The sequence below is a fragment of the Coturnix japonica genome, chromosome 2, assembly GCF_054131305.1.
Source record: "Coturnix japonica strain WE chromosome 2, WE-NBRP24, whole genome shotgun sequence".
Lineage (NCBI taxonomy): Eukaryota > Metazoa > Chordata > Aves > Galliformes > Phasianidae > Coturnix > Coturnix japonica.
In genome coordinates this window covers 81,337,001-81,359,374 of record NC_140664.1, presented here as the reverse complement: position 1 = coordinate 81,359,374, position 22,374 = coordinate 81,337,001, and the positions used below count along the sequence as shown (strand labels likewise).

At 35.2% G+C, this 22,374-nt stretch overlaps 1 protein-coding gene across 15 annotated transcripts in view; it reads right to left on the bottom strand.

The window, feature by feature from the left end:
- The window catches only part of CDH10 (cadherin 10), an 88,665-nt gene that overhangs the window by 42,231 nt on the left and 24,060 nt on the right, over positions 1–22,374 (bottom strand). For 6 of the 15 annotated variants that reach the window (XM_015854461.3, XM_085537817.1, XM_015854457.2 and 3 more), the window contains one exon: positions 9,663–10,040. In XM_015854461.3, the coding sequence (XP_015709947.2) occupies positions 9,663–9,893 (231 nt within the window). In that variant the 5' untranslated portion in view covers positions 9,894–10,040. Of the gene's footprint in view, positions 1–9,662; positions 10,041–12,973; positions 13,136–17,815; positions 18,119–19,535; positions 19,631–22,374 lie in introns of those variants that run through there. The other 9 variants (XM_085537820.1, XM_085537818.1, XM_032442478.2 and 6 more) reach the window with 3 other exon arrangements.

Below are 22,374 nucleotides of genomic sequence, written 5' to 3'. Positions count from 1 at the left end.
TATTTTTTTCTTTGAAACAAATGTGCAATACAATTAAAAACTGTGATACTTAGTTCCTTTTGCCTACTTCTGTTCTCCATATAAAAGCATATTTAAGACAATTCTTGTTTCCAACTTTAATCACTATAAAATGTAGATCAACAAGAGCAGTGAAGAATTTCTGTGTTTAATTTGTCTGCATTTTCTCCTCGTGAATATTCTAGTCTTTGTGCCTCCCAAAGATGTATACTTGAGGGAAAAACAAATATAGCATAGAGAAGTGAATAACAGTGTCTACCAACCCCAAAAGTGTTAAATGCCAGCTTAGATGAGAGGTGTATATAGCAGAATTAAGAACTAAATTGGCATTTTATTAATAAAGGAATATTTTAATAATTTAAATAAGTTATTCCCATGATAACATAGCACTATGGTGAAATTTATCCCATGGAAAGGAGGAGAGGGGTGAGAGCATGCCTATATTTTAAATTTTTATTTTGGCCTCAAGAAGTTACTGATGAATCCGGCCTGATGCTACATTTAATACTATATTTCAAACAAGACACAAAAGTGGAACAGTCCTTACAGACTTCATTTCATATCCCAAAGTGGTCAGTGGAGCTGATTATTTAAGAGATGCCTGGTCCAGGAGAGATGTACTGATAATTTGTAACATTACAAGAATAATCAAGGTATTGCAGATAGATTTGTGAGAGAAGGCATTGAATATTCATAAATCCTTAAATGTAATCCACATTTTTGTTTGCTCATTAATTATTACCTCATGTCTCCACATGTCTAATATAACTTATTCCTCTAATCAATGTAACATATACCAGTAATTACAAAAACTATTATAACATTTTAGAAAGAGTTAGGAACACAAGGCAATTTCTCAACCAAGTGGGAAGAAAGAGTTTGTTTCTTTCCCTGGCTATTTTTTTGGATGAGGAAGACAGACAATATTCTGCATTATCATCTCTACTCTGTCATGTCCCCGCTTTACCAAATAACCAGAATAGCAATCTTCCATGTTTTTCTATAAGTAAGTATTTTTGTAATTGTTTTGAATTTTGCAACTACAGTTTTATTCTATTTCAAGCTAAAAAGTCCAACCTCTATTTCCAGTTCTGTTGTCTTAATAAGTGTCACTTGCTTGAGAATTTTCAAGAAAGGACAACAATGCTTCAGCAAAATATTAGCAATGAAGTATCCCAAGCTTTACATTGAGGGGGAATTCATGCCTTCCCACTAGTGCTTTGAAATAGATATAAGGGGTAATCACATTCCAAAGAAGTCCAGGATTGAAATAATAAAACACAAGAAGTGGAGACAACATCATCATAGTATCATAGTCTCGTGCGGGTTGGAAGGGACCTTAGAGATCATCGAGTCCAACCCCCGGGATTCGAGCCTCTGTGTAGCAGAGCGGCACTTCTACCACTTGCGCCACAGGGGGGATTCGAACTCCGGGCCCCAGTGTTGCAAGGCAGCGTCCTTAACCACTGCGCCACCGGGGCACACATAACATCTCTTTGTCCAAATAAAAGTGACACAAGAAAACTTAATTCAGTGTGAGGTTGTACTGCCTATGAAACAGTAACACTAAATACAGATAGCACAATTGTATGGAAGTCATTGATGCATGAAAGAAAATGTGAAAGACTTAGAGCTGATGTGAAGGCAAAAGAAAAAACAAACAAACAAACAAACAAAAAACAACAGAAACAAACCATCTCTACAGCTAGGAAAAGTTAACAGAAGACAGAGTTGCAATTAAGCACTGAGATTGCTATGGAATATTTTTTTTCTCCCTTAGTGGCCCAGTCCTCCTTTAACATACTCTAAAAATAGTTATGAAATGTTTCAGGAAATAGAAATAATTTAGTTTGAGGATGTATCAGGAAAATGAATGACATGTTGGACAATGCTGGTTGTTTACTTCTAAGAACAAATGTTGTTCTGTTCACTAGGGGCTTCAGATACATTGACTGTACAACTATAAAACAGAAGGCACTGGAGGGTTTGATAAAACCTGCCATTACAGCCTTTTTGGTTAAGCTTATTTTTAATTATCTTCAAAGAGAACAACACAAATATAAGGCAATGCTTCCAGCAGGAAGGCATTTTAAAAGGGTAAACATCAACTTTTAACTTCCTAGAACTTTTTCCCTCATGGGTATTTTGTTGCAAGCCACTGATTTTTCCTCAGTATTACCCTTGGCTCTTCCTTGCTATCTGTTTATTTAAAGATATTTAAAAGGTCAACTGCATTTGATTTAAAGAAAAAAGAAAAAAGAGACAAAAAAATCCCCTAAAGCATTAGCCTTTGAATTGATGTAGAAACTATTGGCTCTTTATACTGTTATTGTTTCAAAACAATGTGTAGGTCAAACATTTCTAAACTCTTTTTTCAATGATGTTTTCTATGTTCAATTCATTGATTGAATGAACTCAGTCTGATGAAGTGGACTCTAGTTTTACTGAGCTATGAATCAGTAATATAATTATATATATATACTTATATATATAATTAAAAAAAAAAAAATCATTCCAGTCATTCCTTTTTGGAATATCTTTCTTTGACAAGATACAATTCTGAAATTCAAAGAGAAATTGAAGTTAAAGGAACTGTAGAGCTCAGACCAAATTATTTCCCCATTCCTTATACTATTTTGAAGCATTATGCTATTTTGAATGTACTAAAATATTTCATAGTGCCTCTAAGTTTGGACTCGTTTCTTGAACACTCTCATGGTTGGTTCAACTGACCATAGCTCAACCCACGAGAGCTATGTCTCTTATCTATAATGGCAGCAAAATGCATCTTATTGGTGATATGCACTGGAAGGATATGCATAACTATCCCTGCTGTAGTTCTTCCTGAAAATTCATCAACAGTATTGTACTTTGTGCTTACACAGAGCTGAATTGTCATTTTTAGAAATTAGGTTTGCAAAGGCAGATCACTGAAATTGGAAACGTTAGGAAAAAATAAATCAAATGTTAAAACAGTTTTCTCAGAGACTGAGAAAGGCAGTAGCAGGAAACGTACTTCAGTGATTAGGACCATACTGACCTCTCTACCTAATTATCACATATCATCAAACTAACACCAGAATCAATCCTTTGCTCAATGGATTATTCATACTATAACTACTATCTCTTCTGGACTTGGCAGACAACTTCTGCACTTGGGAAAGGAAGTCTGTCTTACACGTACCTTACAGTGTGATGATCAAAACCATGTACAATCACAGAAGAAATCTCTCTGACACTTTGTATCACAGTTCGAGTTGTCAAGTTCTGATTATCTATTATTATTGTTGTAGTTTGACAAGATGATCTTTGAAAGTTGCTTCCAACTAAACTTCTCTTTTCTTACTTTTCTCTCTTCTCCTCCACTCCTTTCACCTGTCCTTCCCCCTCTAACATTCACATATAGGTTGATCTTAAGTTAACGCCTCCTATTTATTTTCATGGAAAGAAAAAACAGATGGAAATCACAATAACATTCTTTCACAGAGCAAATTCCCAGATACAAAACAGTGTTTTTCAACACAGTTACCATTAGCTACGCATTTTCACCAGTGCTAAACTAGAGCCTGCATGCCACACTCGTACAAATCTGCACTTATTAGAGGTGACCCACTGTCACCGTTGCCATTGTTGAAACACAGCACCCACTGCCTCGCTGTGCTCACATGCGCTATTTGGTCTCCATAAATGTTCAGCAAGCATTGAAAAATATCAATAGGTGCCATTTTTTCCTGCACCAAGAAATTGAATGATGTTTCTTTGCTTCGTAGGGACTTCTGTGTCAGATGCCATTCTGTCAGACTACCCCTCTGCTGCCTTCTGTCACATGGTAACCAAGTATTAGTGGGAAGGTTCAACCCCTACTGCCATAGTACCAGCACTTGCTCTGAAGACTTGGGCCCACATAGGAGGAAAGAGGAGGCATTATTTTAAGAACAGCTGTTGTACTTTCCTGGCTTGCGTTTGCCATCTTACCTTGTAGAATGGAAAACCATATGATTGTATGATCTATCTGCCAGGTGATGCACAGAAAAAGTAATATGCATATACTGCTTTCAACTCATATATACATTTGCTTGTGAGAAGACTTGAAATATATTTATGTATGAAGAAAGCATATGAAACTGCATATGAAACCAGTCAGAATGACACAGGAATTCATGGAGCAACCCACCCTTCCTGCTCAGCAGTTATGAAAGTGTTGTTTGTCAGATACTCATCACAGATTAAGTTTAGCTTTGTACTAATACTCACCTCCTATGAATTCAGAAGCAGTAAGAACCTTTCACATAGGACAGCATATAGTAAGTACAGTTTAGTGCGCTGCCTCAGAAGTTAGGCATACTGGTAGTAGCAGGCGAAAAATATAATTGCCATGGGAAGTTTTTAATGCTTGCTAAGAGTCACTTTGGTAAGAAAGAACTAGAAAGTTCATTTAATTTTCAACTAATTAATAACTCTGTTCAGCAGAATTTAATATCTCAAGCTCCCTCTACTCTGTACTTCCTGGAAGAAATGGAAATTTTAATTTTATTTTCCTTAAGGGATCAACAAACAAAAAATATTCTTAAAGTAATGATGATAAACAGGCACATACTCCAACTGTCCCCCTCCCAAAATACCATTTCAGGTTTTTATGAACAATTACAGTTCCTTGCTTTCACTTTTAATTAAAGATCATTAACAATGTCAAATGTAATAATAGTTATGGCCCCATAGAGGACAAGGGGAAATAAAAACAGACTTCTGAAATTACACAAACTACATATAATACAGTAACCATCTAAATGAAAAACATCCTATACCAAGAATAGTGCTTTCAAGGTATTATCTATATGTGCCTAAGACATAGATGCATATAAGAAATTTAGTATCTTGTAGTTCTTTTTTCATGCATTTTACCTTATTTCATTACCTTTGGAGTGCTGTAGGTACTACCGTGGTTGCTATGTAACACTGCAGAGCCAGAGTTGGGCCACTATTATGATCAGAGGGCTGGAGCACCTCTCCAATGAAAAAAGGTTGAGAGAACTGGGCTTGTTTAGCTTGGAGAAGAGAAAGCACTGGAGAGACCTCCTCTTCCTGTATTCAAATGAAGTTTATAAACAGGAGGGAGAACAACTGTTTACGAGGATAGATAGTGATAGCACAAGGGGGAATGGTTTTAAACTAAGACAGGAAAGATTTCGGTTAGATGTTAGGAGGAAGTTTTTCACACAGAGGGTGGTGATGAATTGGAACAAGTTGCCCAAGGAGGTAGTGGTTACACAATGGAGGCATTCAAGGCCAGGCTGGATGCGACTCTGGGCAGCCTGATTATTGGCTGGTGACCCTGCACATAGCAGGGGGATTGAAGCTAGATACCATTGTGGCCCTTTTCAACCATTCTACAATTCTATGATGTGTGTGTATATGATGTGAGGCTAGAACTGGCAACTGCCACAGGCTTCACTGCCAATGAAGATTTGACGCAGATACAGACCACGGTATTTCCCCTCTTTTAACCATATTAGATGGTAAAAAAAGTTGTAGACAACTGTTTAGACAATAGTTTCTCCATAGCAGCACCCACACAGACACTGTCATTCTTCAAAAGTTCTTCTTCTCTTTTCTTAGTACATATAGTAATAAAAATACAGAATACCCTGCCTTTCAGTTCTGTCAAACTAGATAGTCTCTGATAAGCTCATGCTTGAACGAAAAATGATTAGTTACCCTACCTTTACAGTTTTCTAAGGCTTTGTGTTTCCATTTTTCTATTCTTGTATATATCTTCCCTTGCCCTTACTTTCTTTCCTTCAGACCCAAGTTCTATCTCCTCTAATACCTCACTTGTCATTCTGTGTACAAACTCAAACATGTACTCCCCAAAGCAAGCTCTCATATTCCCATCATAACTTGGTACTGTAATAATCTTCACAGCCTACATGTTAAATCTTGCTGAGAAGCAAAAAAACTTTCTCTGTATTGATGTCCCTCAAGGGTCAGTTCCACCACAATTCAGTACCTTCCTTGAGGTAAGGTTCTGTAGGTACAACATGCTTTTTGCATCCAGTCACACCCCAGCTCCCACATCAAGCCTTACAAGGGATAAACTCTCTTATTTTACTCTGGCAGAAGAATACCAAATATACGTGATCACAGTTCATTTATTCATTGAGCAGAATATCTTACTTTCTTTCTATTCTTCTTTATTAATCACTGTCACAAGAATTGTCTCAAGCTGAAAATTTATCCTTTAAAGAACTTTGGTGCCATAGAATTGATTCCCTACACCTGAAGGGAGAGGCATTTTCAGCTTAGTCAGATCTTCACACCAAATATTATGCCTACATATGGGTATTTTCAATTCAAAATCTTACTTTTCAGTCTCTGTGGCAACAAGTCCTCCAGGAATCAAAAATAAAATTATTTTTTGAAAGATTTGGAAGGTCTTCATTTTTTCCACTGCGACAGGAACATTTATTTCAGTGGGATCTTATGTTTTAACCTGTCTTGATGATGAACTCTTTCAGTCACATTTCAATTCATATGGTTCAACATGTGGTAAATAATCTTACAAGACACTAAAGAACACTGTAGTATATATCTAAAAGCTTAACTCTCTCATAGCAATGAAATATTCATACTGGTTGATCCTGTATACACTAAAACTACCATCAGAAATACCATTGAAAAGACAGTATCTATCCTATCAAGCACAGGAGGAAATATCTGCAAGTTTGAAATAGAAGGGGAGATCAAAATAAATAGTAAAAAAGAAAAATATACTTCAATGTGGATGAATTTATTTGTGAAAAATGGTGGATCAAAACACTGTTAGTACACAGTAGTGTTTCATTAAGAGAACAACTATCAGCATTTAAAGGAAAAATGTTAAATAATAAGCACAGACTATGGATACCCAGCCTTGCAGAAGAATCCCAGGCCAGAGCTGCAGCCCACTGAGCGCTGTGGGAAGCAATACACAATGCTTTTTGTTTGATTATAGTTTTTACTGCTCCAGTCTGTTAATAATGGGCAATAAATTAAATTAAATTACTCTTCCTCAAGTTTGGTCTGCAATAGCAACTGGTAATTGGTCTTCCTGTTCTTACCTTGACACAAGGCCTTTTCATCTTATTTTCTTCCCTTTTGATGAGGAAGGGGTGTGAGAGAAAGTCTTGGTCTACATAGGGCAGCCAACTAACAAACTATCACACTACCTTCATTTTCTAAAATTATGAATACTGAACTGAAACAGCCAGTGAATGTTTTGACCCGGTCAGTTCTGCTGATTTTCTTGTTTAGACCTTGCTACTCTTCCACAGGCAAGGATGAGTTAAGGGACTCTTCCACAGTTACTGGATTACCCATCCCATTCATTCGGTGAACCTCATTTTCATAACATTATTCTGTATAAGCCTTTTCATGCTGACTTAACAAGTAAATAAATGAATACACAGATTCTATTTTGAATTTTGGACACTGCTTTCAAGAGTAATGTGATATTCAACAGTTTTCATTCTCCCTTGACAGATACATTGATACAGCATGAGAAATTTGAGAAAAAAAATATGGCATTTATGAGCTCAGAAAGCAAGCAGATGTAAATTCACAAATCTAGATTAATCTGGTAATCTCACTTTGCAATTCATGCTGATCCTTTCACTGATGCATTTGTCATCTAACTGCTGTTCTCAATTTTTTTTATAATTTTTTTTTTTAATATGGTAGTTTACTTTAAAATATGTAGTACTTATTCTTTACTAAAACCTGTTAATGATAAACATTCTCTTCTAGTCATTGGTCACAAATAATTCATTCCTAACTTGTGCTCCCATAATTTCCAAACACCATCATACTGCAAAGTAATAAATAGAAAGGTGGTATTTTATGTAACCCATCTATCCAAATCACTTTGGCTTTGGAGAAATTGAGATAAAAAGAAACATCCAGAAAGATATTGAGTATACAACTGAACTGATGCAACAGAATGCACCCTCAGCAGGTTCACAGTTGACAAAATACGAGTGATTGATTAATCATATGGATGTGCTACCATTCAGAAGATTTTTTAATAGTCTGGGAAAATATATGTCATGTATCTGTCATGCCCCTTACAATATTCATTAAAAAGAAATGTCAAGTCATGAACTGGGGAGGAATAACTCCATGCACTGGTATGTACTGAGGACCAACTCATTCAAAAATACCTTTGCAGATATGGGTGCAGTGGGCCTTGAGTACAGTAAAGTGACCATGAGCCAGCAGTGTGCCCTTACAGCTCAAAAAGAAAACACCATCCTGGCTTGCATGAAGAAAAGTGTTGCCAGTAGGTTGTTTGAGCTGATCCTTCCCTTCTATTCAGCACCAGTGAAACACATCTGGAGTGCTGGGTTTAGTTTTCTAGTAAATGAGAAATGGAGCTACTAAAGACAGCCCACTGAAGAGCCACTAAGATAATTAACATCCTGGAGCATCTTTCATGTGGGGAGTGGCTCAGAGAATTTAGGCTGTTTACCCTGGAAAGGGGAACGCTAAACAGGGGCCTTACTTAATGTATAAATCTTACCTGATGAGAGGAAGTGAGAATGAAGAGCACTTTTCATTGGTGACCAGCAGACAAAAGAGGCAATGAAGACAAACTGAAATACAGGAAATTCTCTATACATGTAAGAAAAGATTTTTTATCTTGTGAGTGGCAACACACTTCACTTGAAGTGGTTGTTCAGAGGGATTGCAGAGTCTCTATCTTTTGAAGATATTTAAAATCTGACGGACACAACCCTGAGCAAAGATCTGCTTTGAGTAGGAGAGTTGGACTATTTGATCCCCAAAGCTCTATTACAACCTTGGCTATTCTGTGATTCTGACATTTTCAACAAAACAACATTCCTCTGCAGTATTTTAGAAGTGAAGTATCATGTTGATATGAAAATCTAGGTTACAGACAAAGAAATTTCTGTTTTTATCATCAAGCAATATTGCTAACTGGTACCCATGACTTCTACCACTAACTTCCACTTTCAAGCAAATTGCCATCCTGAACTAATTCATTACTTACTTGTAACTAGTGGAATATTATTTGGCATGATAACTTCCTTATTTTTTGATAAGTTACATGGCAAAACAAGCTGTACAACAATTTCATGAGACTTCTGCTGTACTTCACTTCTTATCCACCTCACTCCTTTCACGTATTTTTTTAATGGACATTACACAGTGCAATTTATCACAAGGAGAGCTAAAAAACATATATTTTTTCTTTAAATAGGCTGCATTCTTCAAACATAAGTACAGAAAATGAATGTGCTATTTTGTACAAAAGATGAAAAACTCAAATACTTGAAAAAAAGATTTTATAATTAATTATAAGAGATTGATAAAGAACAGAAATATCAATTAGTCAAAAATGTCTTGATTTGGTTCATTGAAATATTTCTGAATATAGTTTTATTACTTTTATTGAGTCTGACAGTACAGTCAATGGTAATATGTATATTACCTAGAAATCTGCTTCTTATGCATGAGTGTAAAACACAGAATATAGAGCTCTGTAGAAAGATGAATGTCCTGGTTTCAGCTGAGTTGGAATTGATGATGAAACCAAGACAGCGAGAAAAATTGACAATATTGCAGAAATATATTAGTGGGAAACCTACCTTGCCTACATACTGATAATCAGATCCTGTGTATTCCTCTAAAAGGAAAAACTGGTTCCACATCCAGCCTCGCTTCTGGCGGTGAAGTGCTTTTCCATCACTCCCTGATGCACGTCCCGCAAAGCCTTTAGGTCTGAGATCGGGAGTCCTTCTAAACAGCATTTCTGTGTGGCAGGGATGTAGCAGCCACATCCAGAGCAGCAGAAGTAATAGAACTTGCTGTATTGTCATAATTATCCACTACTGGTACTGTTTGAGCTGGTCAGCAATGCAGTCCACAGTTTTATTTTTCTTGACTTGCTTTTTATGTTTCTAGTTCCAGATGTAGCCAAGCCCTGTACAACAACTCATCTCTGAAATGCCCATAGTAACCAGGTCCTGAAAGCAGAGAAGAGACAATGTAAGTTGGAATACATGTACTTACTAGTGTCCAATAACCCCCACTACTTGCAGATAAAAAAAAAAAAAAAAAAAAAAAAAAGTGGAAAGCTACTTAATTAGCAATCTAAAAGCTGTCTTGCAAGAGGGGAATATCACAAATATGCTGCTTCCTGAGAAAGAACAAGTATGTAAATTTCCCCATTAAAACCTTACAATTTAGATACTTTTAAGAATGCTTTTTTATATAGACTGGAGTATTATTACTACTGGAACATACGCATTAAATACTCCAGCCTTTATTTCAGATATTTTCCACCTGATTTGATTTACAAGAAATCCACTTTTTTTGTTAATCTTGCTATCAAGGGGGCTGAAAAGCTAACAGAAAATAGTTTTAGAAATGAGGAAATCATGAAACTCCAGTTCTCCAGGGTGTTTTAAGTGGCAAAAGAGAACATCATATGCATCAAAAATAATACAACATGACAAGAAGCAAACTTTTAAGTATAAAAAGTTCTTGAGGTGATCTTCCAATATGTAGAGAGGCGCAAGCATTACCTTAAAATGTAGAAAACATTTCAGAAATTAAGGCCTCTTCTGGAAGTATCCTGAATAATTTTAATTTTGCAAAATAGTGAAGTGTAAAGCTTATTAGAGGTAATGGTTTCTTATAAGTAAAATAACGTGGGCTTGTGTAGTCAACTAATGACTGAACATATTTGGTTGAAGAACCATCTTTCATCTTCAGTTATGTTATCTGTGGAGAGCACTTTCACCTCTTCTCCAAGAAGATTCTGTAACTTGTCACAGCCACTGTTGTCAAGGACTTCACCCCCAAGGTTGTCCTAAGTAACTATCAACCAATCATTTTTGTCTAAATAAACAACAGATTATGTATCCTACCATTTACCTCTTCTTTTATTGAAGTTTTTTGAGAAAATTTACTTTATTTGTGACTTTGAACATTATTCAAAACAAGGAGTCTAAAGTATGTCACTAATAATATGTGTCAAATTGCATCATATTCACAGAATCATAAAATTATAGAATGGTTTGGGTTGGAAGGGACCTTTAAGATCATCTACTTTAAATCCCGTTGCTATTGACAAGGACCAGGTTGCTCAAAGCCCCATCCAGTCCAGCCTTGAATGCTTCCAGGGAGAGAGCATTCACAAACTCACTGGACAACCTGTTCCATTGTCTCACCACCCTCACAGCAAAGAATTTCTTTCCGCTATCTAGTCTAAATCCTCCCTCTTCCAGTTTAAAGCCATTAACATGTACAACTGTATTTGTGGTCCTTCACCTTGAAAATTATTTATCACAACTCATATTTACATTCTTTTGAAACAAAGGTATAATGAGTGAGAAACTATGATTTATTCTTAGAAACTTATAAAAGTTTATTCTCAAAGACCACAACAATTTCTAACTTGAAATTAACTTTTCAGGATTTTATTAGTTTCTGTAAAAACTGAAAAGCTATTTTGTCTTTTTTTTTTTTTTTTGAAAAGGAGATCCAGTACTTTCCTTTTTGAGGTGTTGTTTTGTTTTTTTTTTGTTTTTTTGTTTTGTTTTCTTTTTTCCTTTTTTCTTCTTATTGCTATCCCTATATATAATCCTCTATTCACACATTATTATTTGATGTGGAAGTGTTGTTAAATTCCTCTAGGGAAATAATGCTTCAATATTAGGGGCTGTTATTGAATTTCCTTCTTGTTAAATTAGGTCAGCAGAATGAAAGCTCAGATGAAATTTGTTAAAGTTAGAGAAGTATCTAATGTACACGGACTTGGCAAGCATGACTGCTTAATGGATGTATGTACCAGTAAGGCTTTTTTTCCCTCCTTTGAGACTCCTGTTGGAGTTCAGCACCCTGCCCTAAATGTCTGACAGTCACCTACACTAAAGTAATAACAGATAGTTTTAAAAATAACATGACAAACAATAGCTCTCATATTTTTAAGAGGGCAATAAAAAGGCAAAATGTCATTTAATAAAAAGCACTGGGGGGGGGGGGGGGGGGGGGAACAAAATAAAAACCAAAAAAAACCCAACAAAACAACCCTAAATGAGAATTAAATACAGGAAGCCTTTAATATGCAAGTGCAAAAAACAGACAGAAGTCCCAGATCTGTAGTACATTACATGCTTGATTTATATCACATATTGCCAAAACTAGAGCAGTCAGTACAGGAAGATAAATGTATGATCTGTTTTGAAATTCCCAGCAACTTTTTAAAATGCATAAATTTTGTTGAAATTTGTAACTTAAGAGTGTCTGAGAACACAGCAGTAAGTTTTTCTGGCTTCAACTAATTTATTTATTTATTTATTTTTTCTTCTCAGTCGTGTAATAGTTTTAAAGAGCATTAAATTATTTTTAAACCAAATTACTTAACCAGTCTTTCTCCTCACATCTGTCTTTCTTCTTCCAAAGAATGACTTGTCCATTTCTCCCACAATAAAAATTAAACCAAGAAAAAAATTTTAAAAAAACTCCAAAATTTAAATCTTTAAAAAAATACCAAATATATACCATAAGTTCATATGTTTGTTTAACATGCCTCTAAATTATATTAAATATATACAAAGAAAAACTGTGATCTACCTTGCTCCTGTTTATACAAGTTTCTGTTTTGAGTTTTTTAATTATTATTATTATTTTAAAATATCCATTGTGAAAAAGATGGATCAGTCACTGGCAAAACTGTTAATTGTTTCACATTTAGCTTTTGGCTAACAATTTAAAAGTGGTTAGGCAGTCCTTAATTTCCACATATTAATCACACTGTATTCAGCTATAATTTTCTCAAAACATTATACTTTGTTTACTCGGTTATGAAAAGCACCTAATGGTACAAAAAACATATTTAATTTCACTAGAAACTCATGAGATTTAATAGACACATACAATCGGATATTAATACCTTCAATTGATGTATTAGCAGAAACATTCAAAAACATTTCAAGATAACTGGCCTGAAGATATTTTTGCATTGCCTTTGTGTTCTCTCAATTTCTGTATCAGATGGGAGCCACAATTTAGTCAGCATCTCAAACCTTGTCTTTTATCCATTTTTTTCCCCTGTCTTTTTATAAAAAGAAAGCAGTTTTGAAACTTAAGATACATTGCAATAAATTCGGTTAAACTAATTTTATGAGAACAGTTTTTAGTTTTCTTACAGTGAAACAAGGTGGAACATACTCTGTTTTTGTTTTTTCTTGTTCTGCAGAGGTGACACCAATAGGAACAGTTCTATATATATTCACAGTGAGAAACATTTCATATTTTCCACTTTATTTCTTGAGATCTTTATTCTCAGTACAGGCATTACTACGGAAATACCAGCACAATCTACAGATCTTTAGAAGTGAAGAAGCAGCCCCATTTCTTGGTCAGCCCTGGAAGAGCATACTTTTGTTATAAAAAAATTTTGCTATGTCTTTATTAAAATGGGGAAGAAAGTTCTAGTGCTGTAGAAGCAAGTACTTGAAAAAACATACCCTTGCAAGAGACTTTTCAAAATACAAAGTTTTTATCTCTGTAAACATAACTTACAAGTACAATTTATCCTTTAGGAAAAGACAATATTTTATAAAGGTTTTGTAAGAGTTCCTGCAGCAAACAAGTTAATTCAAATGACCATTTCTTAATGGATTCTAATCACATCACTCAATTTATTATACATTTATGTTCTTTGCTTTGTCTGTTATTTCCCAATGAAGTATTCTAAAGCTGTTCACAATATAACTGCCTAGTTGTGAACTAAGGAGATAATTGGTAAATTGTCAATAAGCTGCACATTTTGTAGCCTCCAGTGGAACACTTAAACAGTGCAGTGACCACCTTGCAGTTATTAAATTATAACATGAATTTGCAAAGTAGTCAGCTGTACCTTTGACCCTTAGAACTTCATCGTCTTTATGAAATCCTGCAGTACTTGATCCACTTAGGATTTTGAATTTGAGTATTCATAGTCTGATGCTAAACTAAAAAAGACAACAAACTTCTCAAATTAAGTAATTCAATTAGCTGTAGTAATCCTGTTTTCCAACATGTTCAGTTACTTCACTGAAATGTAAGATTCTTATGTTATTTTCATAGTTCACAGGGAGAATGACAGAAAAAAAAAAAAAGAAAAAAGAAAAAAAAAGGAGAGGAAACAGATGAAAAGGAAATACTGAGCACTTTAACTTTCCCCACTTATGTTAGTCAATATTATAGGCATGAATGATTTCATAGACTCAAACCTTATTTTTCAGCATATGTACATATATATGGGTCACTCCGGAAGTAATGCCTCTATTTCCATGAAAACTACAATGGACACAAAAAGCACAATAACATTATTTAGCTGAGTACATTCTCATCTACAGAACATTAGTTATCAATGTAGTCATCACCTTTAGATATGCATTTTTACCACTGCTGAACAAGAGACTGCATGCTGCACTCAAATTTATACCAGCAGAAGCGACCCATTGTCACTGTTGCCACCGTTGAAATGCACCACACTCACCCCACTGCGCTCTTCATAATTCTCTTCAGTAATCCACTGTTTGGCCTTCATAAATGCTCAGTAAGTGTTAATGAATGTCAAGGGGTGCCACTTTTACCACATGGAGGAATTCAGTAACACACCCTTGTTTCATATGCACTTCCACATCAGACACCATTCTGTCAGACTGCCCTCTTGCTGCGATATGTCACATGGCAACAAAATGTAATGGAATACTGGTGAGAAAGTTCAACTTCTACTGATGTTATGGGCAAACATAATAAAATAGTAGGCACTACTTTCAGCCCTTGTACATGTGTTAATTTTGAAGCAGAAAGCTAAAGATTCTGCCTTCCACTGTTAGGTCAGTAAATGGTTGCTACATGCTGACAACTCTCTGCAATTCATAGAATCACCGAAGTTGGAAAAGGCTTAGAAGATCATCCAGTCCAACTATTCACCTATTACCAATAGCTCCCACTAAGCCATGTCCAATTCTTCCCTATCCTTCAGGAAGAGATAAACTCTCAGTCTTAGAATGCAAGCGGATGTAGAAAGGGCAAGCAGGATAATTGAGAAAAGGCAGATTTTGCAAACTATTCTTGCATAACAATTCTGACTGCTTATTATTGAGGCTTCTGTGTGATAATTCGATATGTAACAGCAAGTCACCTCCATGCATATATATATATATATATGTACACACATATATGAAATCACCATTTTGTTTCCAGAACAAGACCTCAAGAGTAGCATGCTATTATGACAAATCAAAATTTAATAACAACACATTTACTTTTGATCTTAATTTTGTGGAGAAAAAATTTATGCAGCAATGATAAAAATAGTAAGTGACTTGTGTATATGCAAAAATTAAATCTGTCATTTCTGTCAGGTGCCCACAGCATCTCATTTCTTGTTGCATACTGTTCTCACTTCTAGATGCTGCTATCATATCTGATTATAGAGACTGAGGGATCTTACACAGCTCTTAATAACTATCTGGTGGTACTCTGCACAATTCAGATGAAAATCAAAGAGCTCACTTATAATTTCATTATGATTATCCAAAATAAATAAATAAATAAAACTATTCCTCCTAAATATAAAGAGATTCTAAGAAAAACGCTGGCTTTTATTTTTAAAATATAATAATAAGAAGAAAAAGAAGTGGAAAGGTCTAAATAGATTGCATAACACAGGAAACTGAATGCACACAGGTGTGTAGAAAATAATTAAGGCATATAAGTATAATAGGCCTTGTACAGTGATAGTAATGAAAATATGGTAGTAAATAACCAAAAGGTCATTTACAAGAAAAAGTCACCTGTATGGAAGCCTTCAGTCTGCTGGGACCACCTAAGGCATTCTCCACCAACAAGCAATCTCCAAGGGACACTACCTTAGTGGTGGTCAGCCCTTAAATGAGGTCTACAGGAGGTGGAGTCAAGCTCCACTCCTTCCAGGAGCACAGCTAAATTACTCTCACCTGTGCTCCCACAGCTGATCTGATGCTTGCCTCAGCTGATTAATTAGAGGTTCAGGCTGTGATTACCAATTTCCCATACAGGCCTGAACAATTTCAGTACTGTGGATTGTTTTATCGTTCATCTTCTAAATAATGAAAGAAAACTCCCATAGAATAAATGAAAATATTTGAACAGAATAACTGTTTTAAAGTATTAAATTATCCTTTCTCTCCACTTTGACTCATTTAAAATGTCCAGTTGTAGTATCAATATACAAATGAATAGAAATTAGCCTGGCAACAAAATGTTTAGTCTGTGTGTGTGTGTTGGGGGTGGGGGGGAAATAAAAAAAATAAAATTAAAATGAAGAAATTGGTAAGACTGATTACAGTGATTTAGGTTAAATACTGAGAAACCCAAGGATAATCAGCCGCTGAAATAAGGTGAGACTAAAGCTTGAAAAGAGCAAGCTAAGTGGGCTGCTTTCAGGAATGGGTTACATACAGCTAGTGTGAGCAGAGCGTTTACCAAAGTCCCTTTTTAGCTCTGTCCTGTAGAACTCCATCCCATATTTTTCTGTATCATTATTTCTCATTATGACTTCCTTCAGTCACCAGCAGCCACTCTATTCTCCGGTATATGAATACATATTATTCAAATCAGCGCAGTCATATTCTTTTCCATTTATTCAATTTCATCTCAAAATCAATTGCAGGGTGCCTATTTTCTGTAAAAAGCAACGTTGATTATCCTGTTTTCAGACAGTGTAACACACAGTTCCACATACAATGACAGTACTCATCACATAGTTTCCTCCTACTTAGGTAAGGTCTGAGCTGGTCTTTTGCAACTCTACCCATAGTATTTTGGAGTCACATTTATGCTACTAACTGTTATGTTCTCCTAGCTTGAAAGTGAATTTTTACTCTTTCCCAACTTTATCCTATGTACTTCCTAAATGCTTATCCCCATTATGTTTAGCAATGGCCGTACTACCTTTTAAAATATCTACATTCCATTCTTTGCAGCCTCTACTTTTATAAAGGCAGACCTCTACTTCACCTATCAAACAAACGACAACAAAAAAAATCAAATAAAAAGCAGTTTTAGGTTTTAGTACTTGTACTTTCTTTCTTCTTTTGTTTACTTAATAAAAAATCATTGTTCTGATATTTAGCAGGTATGATAGGGAAAAAGGAGAAGTGAGTGCTGGTATAGCAGAGGAGAATATAACACTGTGGTATTGATACAAGATCAAGAACTGAAGAGTATAATAAATAGAATTTATAAACAACACAATTTCTTATTCAGTCCATCTGTCATAGGCTATGATTCTTTCTCTCTTTCTCTCTCTCTCTCTCTCTCTCTCTTTCTCTCTTTTTCTCTTTCTCTCTTTCTTTCTTCCTTCCTTCCTTTCTTTCCTTTCATTCCTTTCTTCCTTTCCTTTCTTTCCTTTCTTTCATTTGTTCCTTCCTTTCTTTCTTCCTTCCTTTCTTCCTTTTAATAAAAAGATCAGAAATTTCTGTCTGGGTGTGGCAATGAGCCAAAACAGAGGCCACCATATATCTAGACCCGGGGACTTAATATTCTTTCTCTCTATCCTGAAGGGTTTTCTTGAACAGGGTGTATTGTAATGAATAATGCTAAATGGTTATGAAAAAGGCATGCTTTTCCTTCAGGGCAGGTGGAATTTTAAATTTCCTAGTCTTTGCTGTCCAGTGCTTTCACCTGCCGGCAAATTATCAGCTTTATTAGAGAAATAGAATAAGCACAGAAGCGTGCCAAGTATCTAAAAACTCACCATAATCTCATCAGGAGTTTATATCTTCAGCTCAGGCTGAAACCTTACAGCTTCAGAGAGCGCAGGCAGTTCACTAAAGCATAAAGAATTGGGGCACTGAGAGATCGTGCCTGCTTAGAAAACTGTATAATTTAATAAAGTGTTCATTGATGTCTACACAGTGGCTCCTCAAACTTGTGTTACTGCCTGTGCCTGCAGCATGGATAGTCCCATTCCTCCTAATTAGATGATAGCAGGAGGATTACATTCTCTCTTAGCAGACAGGAAGAAATGGAAACAACCATTTATCATGGAAACTCACATCTGAAATTTAAGAAAGAATAACAGTAAGGAAGCTAGTTCAGTCATATCTGTGTATCTCAAATTTATTAGAATAGAAGCATTAGTATGGAAAAATGCACCTTAATATTCACAAATCTCAGAAATGATAGATGGCATTACAAAATATTTCTTGAATGGCAAGAAGATACAATTGCAATGCATTTGAAATTTGAAAACTTAAGCTACTTTCAATTTGTGTTCAATTCTTTTTATATATTAAAATTTCTACTGTGTTTGTTTTTCTGTATAAACAGAAAATTATAAATTACATTGTGAGTATATTTTATAATAATCTGTACCTCACATTGTACCACCTATTGTATTGAAATAATGTGCATAACATCAACAAGATGAAGCACTGTACGTCAGGTGTTCCATAGAGGCAATATAATAATTTTGTATTGTGTTATGCAATGTGAAGTTACTGGCTGTACAATCTACATGTAATGATGCTAGCTAATTGGAAGATCGCATTCTATTTTTTGCTCCAAATAGTCCTTTCTTTAAATCAAAATACAACAGGTTGAACCAGCATCTGTTCAAAATTGTCTTGGCACCAGCATTAACTGAGGATCTCTAATTCATATAATAAAAATTGACCCTTTTTTTTTTTCCATCTCTTAAGAATGTGTTTTGACTGAGTTTGAAAATAGATACCTATTCCTAAGTGGTGCATCACTCTCAGAACAAGGCACCAGAATTGGGCATTCAATTAGAAACTTCAGTGACTCATCCACTCATCCACTGACAATGCTACATGGGACTGTGTAGGTAGATGCATAAGCCAGCCGTACAACCCCAAAGCCCAAAAAGCCAATTGTATCCTGAGCTGCATCAAACGAGGTGCATCCAGATGTGTAGTCCTTAGTACAGGTGAAATATGGGGGAGTATCCAGAGAACTGACACAAAAATGATCTGAGGGATGGAACTGCTCCCCTTTGAGGACAGGCTAAGAGTGCTGAGGGTCTTCAGCCTGGAGAAGAGAAGGCTCTGGGGAGACCTGTTAGCAGCATTTCAGTATCTAAAGGGGGGCTATGAAGAAAGAAGGGGACAGATTCTTTAAAAGGATCCATTGTAATAAGATAAGAAAGAACTGTTTCAAACTAAAAGAGGAGAATTAGATTGTATATAGCAAAAAAGTTTTTTACAGTAAGGGTAGTAAAGCACTGGCACAGGTTGCCCAGAGAGGTGGTGGATGTCACATACTTGGAGACATTCAAGGGCTAGCTGGGCCTGATGTAACTGTAGATGTCCCTGGTCATTGCAGGAAAGCTGGACTAAATGACTTCTAAGGGTCCCTTCCAAATCAAATAGTCCTACAATTCTATGATTCTACTGAATAGTCTTTCATTTATCCTCTTTGACAATGCTTCTATTTTTTACCCTACACTTACGTACCTTGTTTCAAATCTGTTTGATGAGATCATAAAGTTTATGAATTGTAATTAGTATAGCCAAGTGAATTCATTCAGCTGCTCAGTAATAGATTGTGCCTGTAGGAAAAAAAAAAAAAAACCAAAAAACTATTAGGTACTCCTCTATAGGATAAAGCTATGTTCTAAAGTGCTATAAATACACTTGGATTATTATACTTGCATAACTTAATAGAGCGTTGATGTAACTGAGTGTGATTTGATGAGCAAATAGATAATGGGATAACAAGCAGAATGTCAATTATCTATAGCAAGTCTAACAATGTTTTAGAAAAAACTTTCACTTTCAAATATGTATAAAATAACTCTCAGTACTGCCTGTTATTAAAATTTGTCAGATAATAGATGAAAAGATGAAGGTGGTGACCTATTGAAGCATGAATACTATGGACTGATAATTAATAGGGTAATGAATTACACAGTGTTTAAGAAACTGCTAAATTGTTGTACAAGAGAGACTTTATTCTCTCTAAAGAAGCTACTCAAAACTGAAATTGTTTAAACAGTTTTTGGTTACCTGTACATGGGAAGGATTTACTATCTCAGTGTCATTGTGCCAAATAAAGAAACCAATATATCAAATGAAATGTTGAGCAAAGCTCTGTGGGTAAGCTTGAGCAGCACATATCTTCTGAAGGTGTGAGATCTGAGATGTTTCAGAAATCCATTTGTGATAAGTGCAAGTGCAGTTGTCACTGGAGAATCAACATCTAAACAATAATCTTTCTGGCAAACAGGACAAAGTGGAGAGTGAGATAAAGAAGGAATGTAGAGAATATGCACCCTTAATTTCTTTTTCTCCTTCCCATCTACCAGTTATCATTTAGCAGCAATTAAGAAAGCAACAATATAATGCAGTACAGCATGAAGATATTCCAGAGTTGACTAAGGAAGCAATCAATAGAGTAGCTCAGAATTACGGTAAACTTTAAAAGGAATGCTCATCTCATGTTCATATGTGTGCATACTTAGCCTGGGAAGTAAAGCTCTTCCAGTGCAAGTGAAAACCAGTATTTCAGTGAATGAACTAAACAAAGCCTGGCATTCTGTTTGTTCTTAAGAGAGATATGAAAGGAAAGCAACTTTGTCAATGATCTGAGATGTTTCCTGTTGGCCTGCACAGGCTGCCTTGAAGAAGGAAAAATGACAGACCTTAAGAAAAGTCTACTGGATCTGAGGCTTTGAATTAAAATTTCAAATATATTGGCTTGAGGAAGAGTGTGTTAAACAAAATAAAACAAAAAAAAAACCAACAAAAACGGGGAGGGGGGGGGGGGGGGAACTTGTGGTAATTTCCTCTGTTTATCTCAAAGCATTAAGCATACTATGTGTTACACATTGTAAACTACGATTGTAAAAAACTATTAATGAAAGAAAGCAGCATTTGTTTAAAAGGCTATATTTTTTTTTTCCTCAGCTTATTTTTTTCTCCATAGCGTGACTTCATTAACTCCAAAATCATTCACAAATTAAATACAGATGGCAGCTAATCAGGGCAGAGATGTTAACTGAGGCCATTCATCTCTAGGAAACTATGCTGATCACCAGGTCCTAGGGTCTTCACAATGAAATTATTCAATGGTGTGTGGACTTTTTAATAATTGATGAAACACAGTAAAATAAATAAATAAATAAATAAAATTAAAAGGGAGTGACGGTCACCCAGTACTCATTCTATTCAAGAAGGCCTCAGAGGTAGAAAAATCAAAGCTAGGCAGAATACTGTATTATAGTTGCTAATCTTTGTTCTGACAACATTTCACTGCTCCTTCTTTCTGCTTGTAGTATCAATTAGTTTCTCTAGAACAATGTATAAGAAAAACACACACACAAAAAAACCCAAAAACCCAAAGAACCAGAATAATATGTTGTTTTCATTACTGGTTTACAAGGTACTAACACATTTTGGAAACATAATTCGAGGCTTGCAATATCTAATTTCCCATGTATCCATCATGGATAATTTCAATGGCCATGAATTTCAGGCTATGTTTTCTTTAATTAGGAATTTGAAAAGTAAAGTACTCCAAACAGGTGCACATTTGAATAGATTGGTAATAATCCTTCTGAAAAAAGAGCTTTTTTTTTTTCTCTTTTTTTTTCTTTTTTTCCCTGGTTTCTCCTCTTTCTAGTGGTCACTGGAGACTTGCAGCACTGATAGCTCTGAAGCAACACACTATTAAACTCTTTGATAGTAGCTAACAGAATATATTTTTGTTGTGTACTGTTTTTAAGATGTACTTGTTTTCATTATTGTTTTTTAGTAAATGACAGAGTACCATCTGCACAGTAAATTAAACTTTCTTTTGCACCATTCTGTAGTCAAAAGAATGAAGATGCAATGTCATTTGCTGATAATTTAATAAATTTCACATCCAATTTCTTTATTACCAACAATTCAAATTATAAAAGGAATTTTCTACTCTTACTATGAGCATTTGATACATTATAAAATGGTGTCTGGAGGGTGAGACTTAGGCATGACTTTGGCTATAGAAGTTATTCTGTTGTCTTTACCGTTTTCGTTTTTGTCCAACCAGACTTCAAATCTGGAAAGCTTGAAGTAAACAGAGTGAATTAGCAATCAGCATGTTATATAGAGTAACTACTGTGCCTATCCATTAATTATTTGAAACTAGTATAAGCTAGAGGATTTTTATGCTTTTCACTCAAAAACAGATAGAAGAAACTAGTATAATACTAAAATTTATCAAAATATCAAATTGTAGCTTTAGTTTTCCAGCTCCTCCTGCCCTCTTTTTTATTTATTTATTTATTTATTTTTTTTCTTCCTGGCTTGACTT